This window comes from Nanorana parkeri, unplaced genomic scaffold, assembly GCF_000935625.1.
Source record: "Nanorana parkeri isolate BGI_ZX_2015 unplaced genomic scaffold, ASM93562v1 scaffold34, whole genome shotgun sequence".
Classification (NCBI taxonomy): domain Eukaryota; kingdom Metazoa; phylum Chordata; class Amphibia; order Anura; family Dicroglossidae; genus Nanorana; species Nanorana parkeri.
Window position 1 is genome coordinate 2,246,757 of NW_017306302.1, and position 12,120 is coordinate 2,258,876.

General features: G+C 41.0%; 1 protein-coding gene across 3 annotated transcripts in view; it reads right to left on the reverse strand.

Moving 5' to 3' along the window:
* Positions 1–1,689: 1,689 nt before the first annotated feature.
* The window catches only part of SREK1 (splicing regulatory glutamic acid and lysine rich protein 1), a 40,152-nt gene continuing 29,721 nt past the window's right edge, over positions 1,690–12,120 (reverse strand). Inside the window, exons 5-12 of one of the 3 annotated variants that reach the window (XM_018569378.1) lie at positions 11,197–11,403; positions 10,432–10,610; positions 8,681–8,811; positions 6,215–6,320; positions 4,995–5,111; positions 3,752–3,895; positions 2,630–2,722; positions 1,690–2,369 (exon numbers count right to left, since the gene is read on the reverse strand). In XM_018569378.1, coding sequence (XP_018424880.1) covers positions 2,354–2,369; positions 2,630–2,722; positions 3,752–3,895; positions 4,995–5,111; positions 6,215–6,320; positions 8,681–8,811; positions 10,432–10,610; positions 11,197–11,403 — 993 coding nt within the window. In that variant the 3' untranslated portion in view covers positions 1,690–2,353. Of the gene's footprint in view, positions 2,370–2,629; positions 2,723–3,751; positions 3,896–4,994; positions 5,115–6,214; positions 6,321–8,680; positions 8,812–10,431; positions 10,611–11,196; positions 11,404–12,120 lie in introns of all 3 variants that reach the window. The other 2 variants (XM_018569370.1, XM_018569384.1) reach the window with 2 other exon arrangements.

Genomic DNA, 12,120 nt, shown 5'->3' on the forward strand with positions numbered 1-12,120 from the left:
TGCAATGCACGTGTGGAAGAGTCATGTTGTCCCAGACTGGTTAAGTTGGCCAAAGACGCTAAGGGTTTGTTCACACCATGCCCGGACCAAAAAATATTCCAATGTATCCCTATGGTATTTCTGGGCTCTGTTCACACCAGCGCAGTCCGTTTCGGCCCAGACGAAAATAAATAAATACTGCGCGCCTCATTCTCTGGTCTGAAATGCACTGGAGTGCATAGAAATGTATCAGAAACGCACCTGAAAGCCATTTTAAGCTTTACATTTTTTTTTTTAAATGCACTGCACTTGCAGATGTTCTCCAGATCTGGTCTGGATGTGGTGTGAACATAGCCGGGTCTTCTTCTGGATACAGGCTAAGTCGCCAGCAGTGGCAAAGGGGTGACGAGGGAGATTGCAGCGGTCACATGGCTGGAGACTGGCACTTTGGCAGGCAGGTCATGCTGTGCATACTTGCAAATTATGGCAAAATCCCTGGAGACCTGCAGCGGAAGTTAGCTCTTCCTTAATCTCAACTTGGGAAGAAGTTAAGGCTCCTTCTACAGCCTGAGCTTAGGATCCATTTGAATTTCCTCACTTAAGCACCACTGTTACTTTAGACTATTTTTAGGGCAGCCCAAAATGGCAGTTAATCTATTCAAGGAGCTGCCTCGTCTCAAATGCGGGTTAGAGCACGTCGGTTTGCACCCTCACACAGCCTATACCACGCTTGTCCATCTAAGCCAGGTACAGCTCTCAGCTGGTTAAGAATTTTAAAGTGAATGAGGGCCAAGCTGTTCTCCAGGTGATAAAGGTCATACTCCCTTTCATAATATTGCAGCTGAACACTGGAGGAAATGTATATATGGCATAAAATGTAAGTTGCAATTATTACTAGGGATGCACCAATAACGATATTAGTACTCGTACTCGCCCAAATGCTCCGATACTTACCTCCGTTACCAGAGATCTCCCTCTGACCAGCAGTGCCGAAGGAGCATGGAGCCGGCTTCCTTTCCAATAAGAAACCCGGGCTGTGGGTTAGGAGTACCTAACCAATCAGGAAGCCGGGTGGCACCTAATGACCTGTCTCCCCGATTAGTCAGGAAGCCAGGCTACCTAGGAACAAGTGAAACCAGCTTTCGAGCCAATCTGGATCATGACATGCCACCCGACTTCCAGATTGGCTAGGAAGCCAGCTTTACTTGTTACCAGGAAGCCAGAGGCATCTCATGACCCGCCGCCCGTCTTGTTGATTGGTCAGGAAGCCAGGCAGCTTCAGCAAAAGAAGCTGGTGTTCTTTCAATAGAACACCGGCTTCCCAGGAAATCAGGAAGTCGGGCAGCAGGTCATGATCCGCCACCCAACTTCCTGATAATTCGGGCACACAGCATTGGTACCGGCGAATACTGGAAAAAATATATATATATATCGGTACTCTATACCGAAAAAAACAGTATTGGTTTATCACTAATTATTACTAGAATGTTAATTACTGAAGTTCTACAAGTTAGTTTGTTGTGGTCCTCAGCAGACATAACACAGCCATATGAGGATTTATTGCACTCAAGTTGGCCACTGCTTCATCTGAGTTCGACATGCCTGGTCCACACAAATATCACCCAATGAAAAGATGGGTTAATCCAAAAACACAAATATTGGTGTTTATATTAGCAGGAAAGAAATGGAGTGAAAACGGTGACTAAACACTAAAAAAAAAAAGAGAAAAAGACAAATAAAATAACATTCTCACATGATTACCTGAACAGCACACAATGTCTCCAATGCTAACATGAAACATAACCGTTCTTTTAGTACTAAAATCCCAGAGGGAACAGTTATTGGTCAGTTACAGTTTTTAGGATTTGTGAAAATAATAAATAAAATAAAAGATACCAAAATGTTTATATATAAATCTTTCTTGAACCTTCTCTTTGCCTCACAATGATTGCACCATGCGATATCTGGAGGATAAAAAACCAACTAAATAAAAGCACATTCACACACCTCACATCATTTTCGGATGGCTGCCATCACTAGCACAAATTTGGTTTAAATAACTTCACAAACATGTTGGAAGATGATGACGATTCTTGTGACAGAGTTCAGGAGTTCCTAGGCTTAGCACCGCACTGTGGTAAACAGATGGTACAGAACAAGATGTGCAGAGTGTTGTAGTAAGGAGAGGACATAATGCCCACTGGGTGGCCCCGATCGAAGAGTCTTCAGAGGAGCAGTGCCCATGATTGATTTAATCCACTTCTGCTTCCCCTTCTTTACTGTCCTCATTCAGTCTATAGTTCCCATTGTGCTGGGGGCTCCCTTCATTTTTGTCTTCTACATTCCCACTGTAGAACAGTATTTTGTCACTTTGCTATGTTCTCCTTTTCCTAAAGATTACAAGAAAAAAAAAAATAATAAAAAAGAAAAATAATACACACACACCATCATTCACCACATAACACACACACACACACACACACACACACACACACCATCATTCACAAAATAAACCAGCTCAGTCTCTACTCTGAACTCTACAGATGGCCTCTGCCAGATAAAATGACAGTATTAAACCGCCGCCCCCCCCCATGCCAACAAAATATTAGAAATAGTGTCCAGTTAATGATAAATAGAATCTGAGTATTACCTTCTAGGAGTAGGAGACCTAGAAACCCTCTTTGCAGTTTTGGAATTTCTGGGAGATTTGGAAAGACTTCGACTCCTCCTTTTGCGCCTTTCTCTGCACAAAAACAAACAAACAAAACCAACTAATCACCAGGCAATATTAACTAGAATTAGGAAATACTTTACAGATGTTTAACATGAATTGTGCATCCAATTTGTATCACACTAAACCAATCAGATTAGTGCGATACATAAGAATTCCACAACACAATAAACCTTAAAACAAAACATTAAAATAAACCTGCACTGTGGTGAGCATGTAGGCTGACATAATTCTACTGCTTGGCAGGGAAAGTACTGAAGTCAGACAGCCCAGTAAGCTAATGGTTCTAGAAGGTGGATGGAAATGGCAGCCACTAGTACTGGACTTCTGATATAATTGACAGCACAATTCCAGCATCACTGGAGTAGCAATTTATAATGACAGTATGCCTTAAAGCGCAACTAAAGTCCTTAAATACTTCCCTGGTGATGTGGCATCTGCAAGCTCTCTCGCTGGCATCTTTGCCTGGTTCTCTTCCAATTTTGGCATCTTCAGTCATTTTGATTGGCTGACCCAGAATGACAAAACTCATGCACAGGGGAGTTTATCTATCCCAGGCCCAGAGGCATGGAAATTGTGCACACTGAGCTGCACCTGCTTAACTCTGTGTACATACAAAATAAATTTGTAAGGAAAGAAGCGTTTATTGTAGACGAAATAGCATGTCTCTTCTGCAATAAAAAGAAAACCTTCCTGCTTGCAGTTTTTTCCCCCTGTGCAATGTTTCACCTTAAGTGATTAGACTCTGCAGCCCTGGGTTTAATTCCCATCAAGTACAGCCTCTAAATAAAGGTTGGATGTTCCAAGGGTTTTGGGTTGTATCAATGTTGTGGCTATCACCTAAAACTTAGTGGCAAGTTAAATGACTTCTACCCAAATCTGACTGTAATAGAGCCAACAAAGTGTCAGATCCTTTAGGGCCAAAGACTGAGATTTATAGCTCAATGTTCAATGCAAAGCACTGCTGACTAACATTATGTAAATTAATACAAAACACATTAAGTTAAAGTTACAAAAATAGTAAAAGTGTGACAGCCATACCTGCTAACACTGTGGGACCTTCTGATAGACGAGTGGCCTTTCGAAGGGCTACGAGACCTTTTCTCTTTTTTCCTTTTATCGTTTTTCTCTTTTGTGCGCTCCTTGTCCCTAGGTTTACTTCTGTCCTTTTCTCTCTTCTTCTCTCTAAAACATCAAATGTAATCTAATATAAGATTCTGAACGTTGAATCTAGTTGAAGAATAGTTTTGCAGCAATGAAACACTTAGTGGTCAATTTATTAGGTGCAGCTTCTTGTTAATGCAAATAGACTAACAGAACATCATGGCCACATCCCTGCACAGAAAACATGTTGTCAGGGTCGGCTGTTCTACCAGCAAGAGAGGGGACATGACATGTGATGTAAAACGTTCACCATGTAAGAAATGCTCAGATATTGTATTTTCTGCCTTTTTGAAAATGCTGGAATCATTAGCACTATTCTCCAGCGTCTGCATAAAAAACAGAATGAAAAACATACAACAGAGCAGCAGTTCTAAGGGTGAAAATGCCTTAGAAATGAGAAGATCCGGCAGAAAGAGTGATATTAGGCGAGAGCAAAGCATTGGACCAATGAAACTGGATGACTGAGAATGGGAACACTTCCATCTGGTCCGGCAATTCTCACATTCTGCCGAGACATACAGAGGGTAGGGGTTACGGTGCCCATACACATCGATTTTTGCTCAGAAATCTCCAGGAACAGTCTTTCGAACGATAATCAATCAATTTTTTTGACTTTACTCCTGGCCAAATTTTCTCGAAGGTATGAATCGTACGGACAAAAAAAAAAAAGGAAGGAAGATGGATTAGTGGCTTTTTGTACAAAAAAAAAAAAAAAAAAAAAGCAGCAATAACATGCACAAGAGACATTGGTCTGTGGTATTTGAGCGGGTTCTTGGCAGCAGGGAAAATCTCAGAGTGTGTGGCCAGCTTTAGGATTTGATGCATATAAAATGAATGTGCGGATTCACCGTGTCTTGGGTTTACAGTTCAACAATATGTCAGGTATAAAGGGAGGAAGCATTACTCTAGTACTATTGTTTTCATCCCATGTGGCACAATTGTCATTTGGCACGCATTACTTGCTTTCGTGGCAGCAAAAGGGTTAAGCTAAAATCACATGCATGTAAAAAACAAACACACACCACTGTAAAAGAATCTTTCCTTAAAATAAAATCAGCTAGTGTCCTAAGGCCCTATAATAAAACAATGACAAATGTTATGAACGCATGACTTCAATTACCTGGAACGCGATTTGCTTTTTGATCTGCGTTGATCTCTAGATTTAGAGCGTTTCTTGTGAGGACTCTTAGATCTCTGGTGCTCTTTGAGTCTGGACCGAGAGCGGTTATGTGATCGACTTCTAAATAAGGACAACAAAAAATGCCATTAAAAGTATTTTAGATCATTAGTAAAACTTTTATATTTAATAATATAATTATGAGGAGCTTGTAAAGAACACTCAAACTCAATTATCAGGAGCGCATACAATATATATATAAAAAACTGTCTGTATGCAACATTGTGTTTCAGAAACCTTCATAAATAAGAGTCCAAACAGACCACAGAACGACAGGAAAGAACGATTTCTAAAAAAAAGCCACAGTTGAAATAGTCGGTTGTTGATTTTATACCAAAACTTACCTACCTTCCATCTAGCAACACGGTAAAGTAAAAAAAAACCCCACATTCCTAGAATTCATGTGCGGCAATAGCTAGAGCACATTATGGAACAATATGAACTCTACACAGTGAAACTCCGCCTTTATTTATACATGGCCGTTCACAAGTTGTTGAAAAGGACAACACTGTGCAAGAGGGCCCCCCCTCCCGGTGGGGGCAACCAGTGCAAGGTGATGCTGTCTTTTTTTTCCCAGTGAAGCCAGCCACGATGTGGTACAACTGCATCACACTGGAATGTTATTTCACTACCCCTGATCTATATACACAGATGGAAAACCATAAGTGAGGTGTTATGCCTGCCAAATAATTTGTATTTCTGTCTATCCGGTCCTGAGAATTACACAGCTCTGTCCCACAACACAACCATGTCTAGCAAGGGACAGGACCTGAACTCTGCTGTAGGAGCACATAGATGAGCTTATCTCTGCTTAGTACTCTGCACACTGGAATGGCTCCTTGTACTACTTCTTCCTCCTGCCCTGAGCTCTGCTGTACAGTGTACTACAGTAGGCCGATACCAAGTCAAATTTATATACTTACACAAAAAATATACAACTAACGATAGATAATTACAGAAATGCAATAATATGTGCCTTAACAGGCTATATACAGAACGCACGCACGCACGCACACACGTAATTCATCCCCAAACTGTAAATAAAGCAGCTTCAGAGAACCCATCAGGCCCTGCACTACCCGTATCGTGAGAGTACCGTGTATAAAATATTTATGTAAATTAAAAAACGGACCCTAAACCATTACAGCATCCCTTTAATCTACCTTTGCTTTGAGTGTGAACGCTTCCAACTTGATCGGGATCTGGAGCGAGAATGTGAGCGGGATCTGGAGTTTTTCGGCAACACCTTCTCAACTGGTTTCACAGGATCTATTATTTAGAATAAACAGAATGCAAAAGAAAGTAAAAAATACCAAAGTGCATATGAAACCGGATTCTCAGATGATTATACATGTTGAAGTAACAGAAATCCTAATTAAAGAAGAAGTTCATGCTACTTGAAAAGCAGAATACAATAAACTCCCAGTTATCCGGCACACGCGGGGATCAGTAGGTGCTGGATAAGTGTAGCACCTGGTTAATAGTAAAGTTCTCTCTCTAGTTCTCTCCTCTGCTCAGTGGGTGGATGCAATAACCAGGCTACTATTGCGATATGAAACAGCCAATAGCAGGCTGGCTAATGCTTCCCATTGTCTACATTCTGCTGACAACCGCAGAATCTAGCCGCCGTCGGGCAGCAAGATGTAAACTGACAATTTGCTTAGCAACTATATAAATGTAGTTGCCAACAACATTTTTATTTAGTATCCTCATTTTATCAAGCAACCTGGAAAAAAAATTGAGGACATATGATCTCGATTTGTTTGCCAGTTGCTTGAATGCTGAATAATGGGGAGTTTACTGTATGGCCTACATATGTGAAGATGCTGAACGTAATAAACAGAACCAATGAACACTCCAGTATTTCAACTGTGACAGGAGAGCTGCTAATATGTCTTCAGCATATTGTGTGCTCCCCACCACCATCCCCATCATAATGGTGGTGATAACACAGCTCATGCAGGGTAGAATAGGGAATGCTCCTACTGCATCATGGGAGAGGAGTTTTTTATTGGTTAACCACTCCAGTCCCCGGGCCCTTTTATCCCTATATCCTCCCAGAGTGGGGTTTCCCCCCCCCCCGTTTTGGCAATATCTCGGCTCTGCACATTATATATTTTTGTAGTGTACCGTAACATATTATCCATCAACAGAGGAAGTTGATGGAGGGTCTTTATCAATCATTTAAACAATCCTATGTTGCAATCTTAGATCAATTGTTCTCTTTCGTCCATGTCCAGGATTAGCTACAGTACCACGGGCTGTAAACTTCTTGACAATGTTGCGCACAGTGGACACAGGAACATTAAGATCTCTGGAGATGGACTTGTTACCTTAAGATGGTCCATGCTTTTCCACAAAAACTTGGAATGCAATTATTTATTGCAATTTGTAGATGGTGCCATTAATTTTGTCCAGTCCATTTTTGGAGTTCTGCGTGGAATGTGTCAGATTTGTTTTTTTCTCTCCATTTTTTTGTCATACCAATACAAACAAAAGAAATAAACATGAGAATGCCTAAACATTTGTAATTGCAACAATTTTCTGCGCGAAGTGGTGCATTATCTGACAGAAATGCAGGGGTGCCAATAGTTTTACCCATGACTGTATATGCATACTGACACTCAGCTTCTTGCTCTGCAGTGCTACCACATGCTTGTCCTTTTCTGCTCCTTCCCACAGAACAAGTCTATTAGAAAATGGTTTAAAAACAAGGGGGGTGAAGTTGTCCTTTAACCTCCCAGGCGGTATTCTCGAGTGTGGCTCGGGGTTCATTTTCAGTACCAAGAGGGGTAACCCCGAGCCACACTCGGGATTGCGCAAAAGTGTCACTTACCTTGTCCCTGCGAGCCCGCGGTGTCCTCTGCTGTGTTCGCCCGGCCGATGCCGGCAGTTTCGTTTTTGGCGTCACAGCGGGGGGCGGAGCAGGTGGGAAATTCAAAAGTGCAAACATGATTTACACACAATACATTGTAATCTGCTATAATTACATATATGTATCAAACTATTTCACTTCAATTTTGTACCTAGAGCTTTGTCCAGTGCCCTGCCTGCACTATTGACTGTGGTACGGATCAGGCAGCACTCCCAGAATTCCCATTTACTAGACCATTTTTGTAATTATTAGATTTTCATTTTTTATATTTATTTTATTATAATTTACGATTTCGTGTTTCAAACTTTATCATACCCGGGATGTCTACTGGACTCTTATTTGGACAGATTTAGGTCAGTTATTCCTAAGATTTACTAAGAATTACAGGCCTACAATATAAAACAACAAATTGCCATGAAAAACAATGTACCGCTTTGGCATGCTAAAATCCTACATAATCATACCGCCAGGGAGGTTGAAACAAGCCTGTCACGCGGCACACAACAGAGAACTGAATTATAAAAAAAAAAGTATTTGGTGCTCTTCAGTCACTACACAGCCATCGTTGGCAGACCATGACCAGCTTTTTATCTTCAAGCGGCTCAAGGCCCAGAAACAAGTTGGACAGTACACACTTACATTGTGAACTATTACTCAAAATAGCAGCTAGTAAGACTATGACAGTGTTCAGTACAATTCATAAATCAACATCAGGAAGTACAATGCACCAAAGCGTGGCAGTAAGGAGACATACCTGGCTCAATGGCCTCAGAAATCAATGATTGTGCTTCCCGCACCCTTTTCATCACCTCTTCTAACTCCTTTGCAGCAGCTTGTGGGGTCAACTCAGGGGGTTTCACAATTGCATTATTGGAATGATTGATTCTAAATGAAAAACAATAATCTATACAAATCTAGCAAGAGCAGAACTTTCATGTGTTTTAAATAAATATGTAGAAGCTATAAAGATCAATAATGTTATATATACACAGACATAAACACACAGCAGTGTGTCTGTGAACGAAGGTCTTTGAATTCCATGGTTTTAAGTATCAATAGATAAATATTACCTGATCCTTAGCAGGTCCTGCAATTGGGTAATTACAACCAGAGATGAACAACAACAAATTACATTACAACATGTCATTTATTTTACAAATATAAAGCCAAAATGGAGAAGCCGTGTGTGATTGGTTTAAAACCTTATTGAATAAAATAGGCAAGGCCCACAATCTTTTTAGCCTCATTGCCTGGATTAGTGAAGTACATACCTAAAGGTAACCGTTCTTTTAATATGCAACTTTTTTAATGAATGCATATATCTTTCTTTGCGCCTTACTCTATTTCCCAAACTGCTAAAAAGTTTAACCCTATACATACTACAAACACCAGAATCTGTTTTACCAGCCTAAAGCAATACCTTACATAGCTGCACACTGACTTGGAGAGGGAGGGAGGACATTACTGTACTGCTGAGTACTGACAATCTAACCATGACAGCTCTCAATGGAGCAGTGTGATGATGTCATCAGTGTGCTGCTGCCCCACACTATGCAATCACAGGCTCATGTCTAGTCTGCAGAGAGGTCTTGAGGCATGCAACAGGTTGAATAGAATTACAAATCTTTTGGCAGGTAAGGCAGTTAATATCACAGTATTTTTAATGGTGTATTTAGCCGTCTGCCTGGACTACAGGCATAAAGGAAACGTATCATGAGATGTTGGCTGAAATTACCAACTTTCTGAAAATGCTTCCAGCCCGGTTGCCTCTGGCTACGATTCTTTGAATCACTGGAAGGACAAGCATGCATAAGGGCCTGTGTCAATGGGCTTTGATGTGAAAATGCAGAATGCTTTTTACTACAGACTTGTATGGGGAGTAGCAGTTGCGAAGCAAACAAAAGCCCACCGACGCTTGCCCTTCATATAGTGAGAGATTACTGGGGCCAGAGGATCAGCATGACCACTATAATACAGTGGCACCTCGGTTCACGAACGCTTCTGTTTGCGAACAGGAAGTTCAGCAAAATTTTGCTTCCGTTCGCGAACTCCGCATCGGGTGACTAACACAACCGCAGCCATCTTCCCTGCTCTGACATATGGTCGTGGCTTCCTCTAGTCGAGATTGCGGTCTGATCACAGTTCGATTGGGTTCGCGACCAGAATCATGGGACGAATTAAGTTTGTGAACTGAGGTACCACTGTATATACATATGAACTTAACTTTTGACTAAGTAGTAGGTCTCTCTCAGCTGTCTGAGTTCTTGGGAAGCAGGTATGCAAAAGGCAACAAAGGCAGGGGCTCATTTAGGACGACAACATAAAAACAATTCCTGCAGTAACTGGCAATGTAATGTTTTAAATAAATACACAGCACGACCCCCAGACAGTCTTCTTTTTAGAGAATATTGCTTGGATCTATTTTTCCAATTACAGTATATTCCACACAGCATAGTATAACTTAAGAAAAGATAACTTAAGAAACTTAAAATCAAAGCCACTTACTTAAGGGGTCTGTCACCAAACATAACTCCATTGAATGTCAGCGCTCGTGTCACTGAATTCTGGTCAGAAAATTCTACAAAAGCAAACCGCGTCGGCTGAGTTTCATCACCAGCCATACGGACAAAGCGGACATCCCCAACTTGCTTAAAGAATTCCAGAAGCTGCTCCGCTGTTGTAGTCTGCAAGATAATTGTTTAGCAAAACAAGTTGTCACACAGATTAATAAAAGAAGATTACATTCTTTACAGGAATGTGCTGATGCATTTTATTGATATAAGAGGGGTATTGTAAGCTACCTGTCAGCATCGACTCCCAGCCGCTCTACATTGTGGGCACTGTCAGAAGCCTTCCTCCCCTATGCCACACTATTTGATCAATGCTGACCTAAATTCACATTTTATTTAATCTTTAAAAAACATTTATATTTGTAAGATATTTAGATGCCTAGATACTTACAATTTGCAGGACTAAATGTAAAAATCATGCACGGCTGCTCTTCTGAGAGCTAAATTGTACAGTACTACTGCTCTGTGCAGATGGGGTGGTCTAAATATGTGTACAAATCAGAGGTCAGCCATCAAAACATGAAAATATGCGACAGGCCAGAAAGAAAAACAGAAAAGGGAAAAAAGGAAGAACTATAAAACAAAGAGAATGATATACATCCAAGAAAAGGAGAAAAAAAACACGGCAATCATGTAACATGTACAAACAGACAGACTGACAGACATAAAAGCTTGCAAACAAGACTACATAAAAAAATACCTGTGAGTTTAAATTTCCAACATAAATTGTTCTTCTAATTTCATCCACTTTTGTGGGGTCTACATTTCCCATTAATGGTGGCTGTTGCAGTTCAGTGAGCGCTGGTATGGCAGGCGTTAGAGCTGGCAGAACTGGGGCAAGAGCTGGAATAACCGGTTCTAAAGGTGTGGGCAAAGTAGCTGCCAATGTGGTAAATGGCATGCTGAGCTGCATAGAAAAGTGCACAGTATGAGTTAATAAACTGACCTGCAAAGTTTACAGAAGGACTTAATGACCAAAAAAGCTGCTGATGCTGATCCCTTCCACAAGGCTCATACACCAAAAAGGACTGAGTTTGGTTTCCATATTTAGGAAGAGCTTATTAAAGAAAACTTCTGCTTGATAATTATTACAGAAATGTACTTCCAATACAAAAACTCTTTTCTCAAGCAAATAAGGCCTTCCATTTTTTTCCCTCCCATCTCCTGAGAGCCAACATCAGCATCCAATTTCCGGCTAAAATGACATTAAAGAAAGCATGCTAGTTTCCTACTCGCCATGGGGATGTGCAAGGAGCATGCACATTGGAGGAGGGCCTGCTTTTTTAGATTTACAATCACACAGAACCCATACAAGTCAGTGGGAATGCAAAAGCAGCTTACAGCAGGTTAATGCAGCTCAGAAGAAGGTCAAAACGCAGGTCAAACATTTCTGCCAATGAACTCTGAATGATTCCGAAGGATCTTAAATGGACCTTAAAAATGCACCTAAAAGCAAGCTGCAATTACCCATCGATACAAGCAATAAATTCAAAGAACCCAGTAAAATGGTTCCTACCTCTCGCCTCCCTCTAGACACAGAATTGAAGGCATGGCTGTCTAGAAATAAAAAGGGCTGGTTTCTTTGGAATCAACCAGTTATGATAAGCATCATGTCAGTGAACAT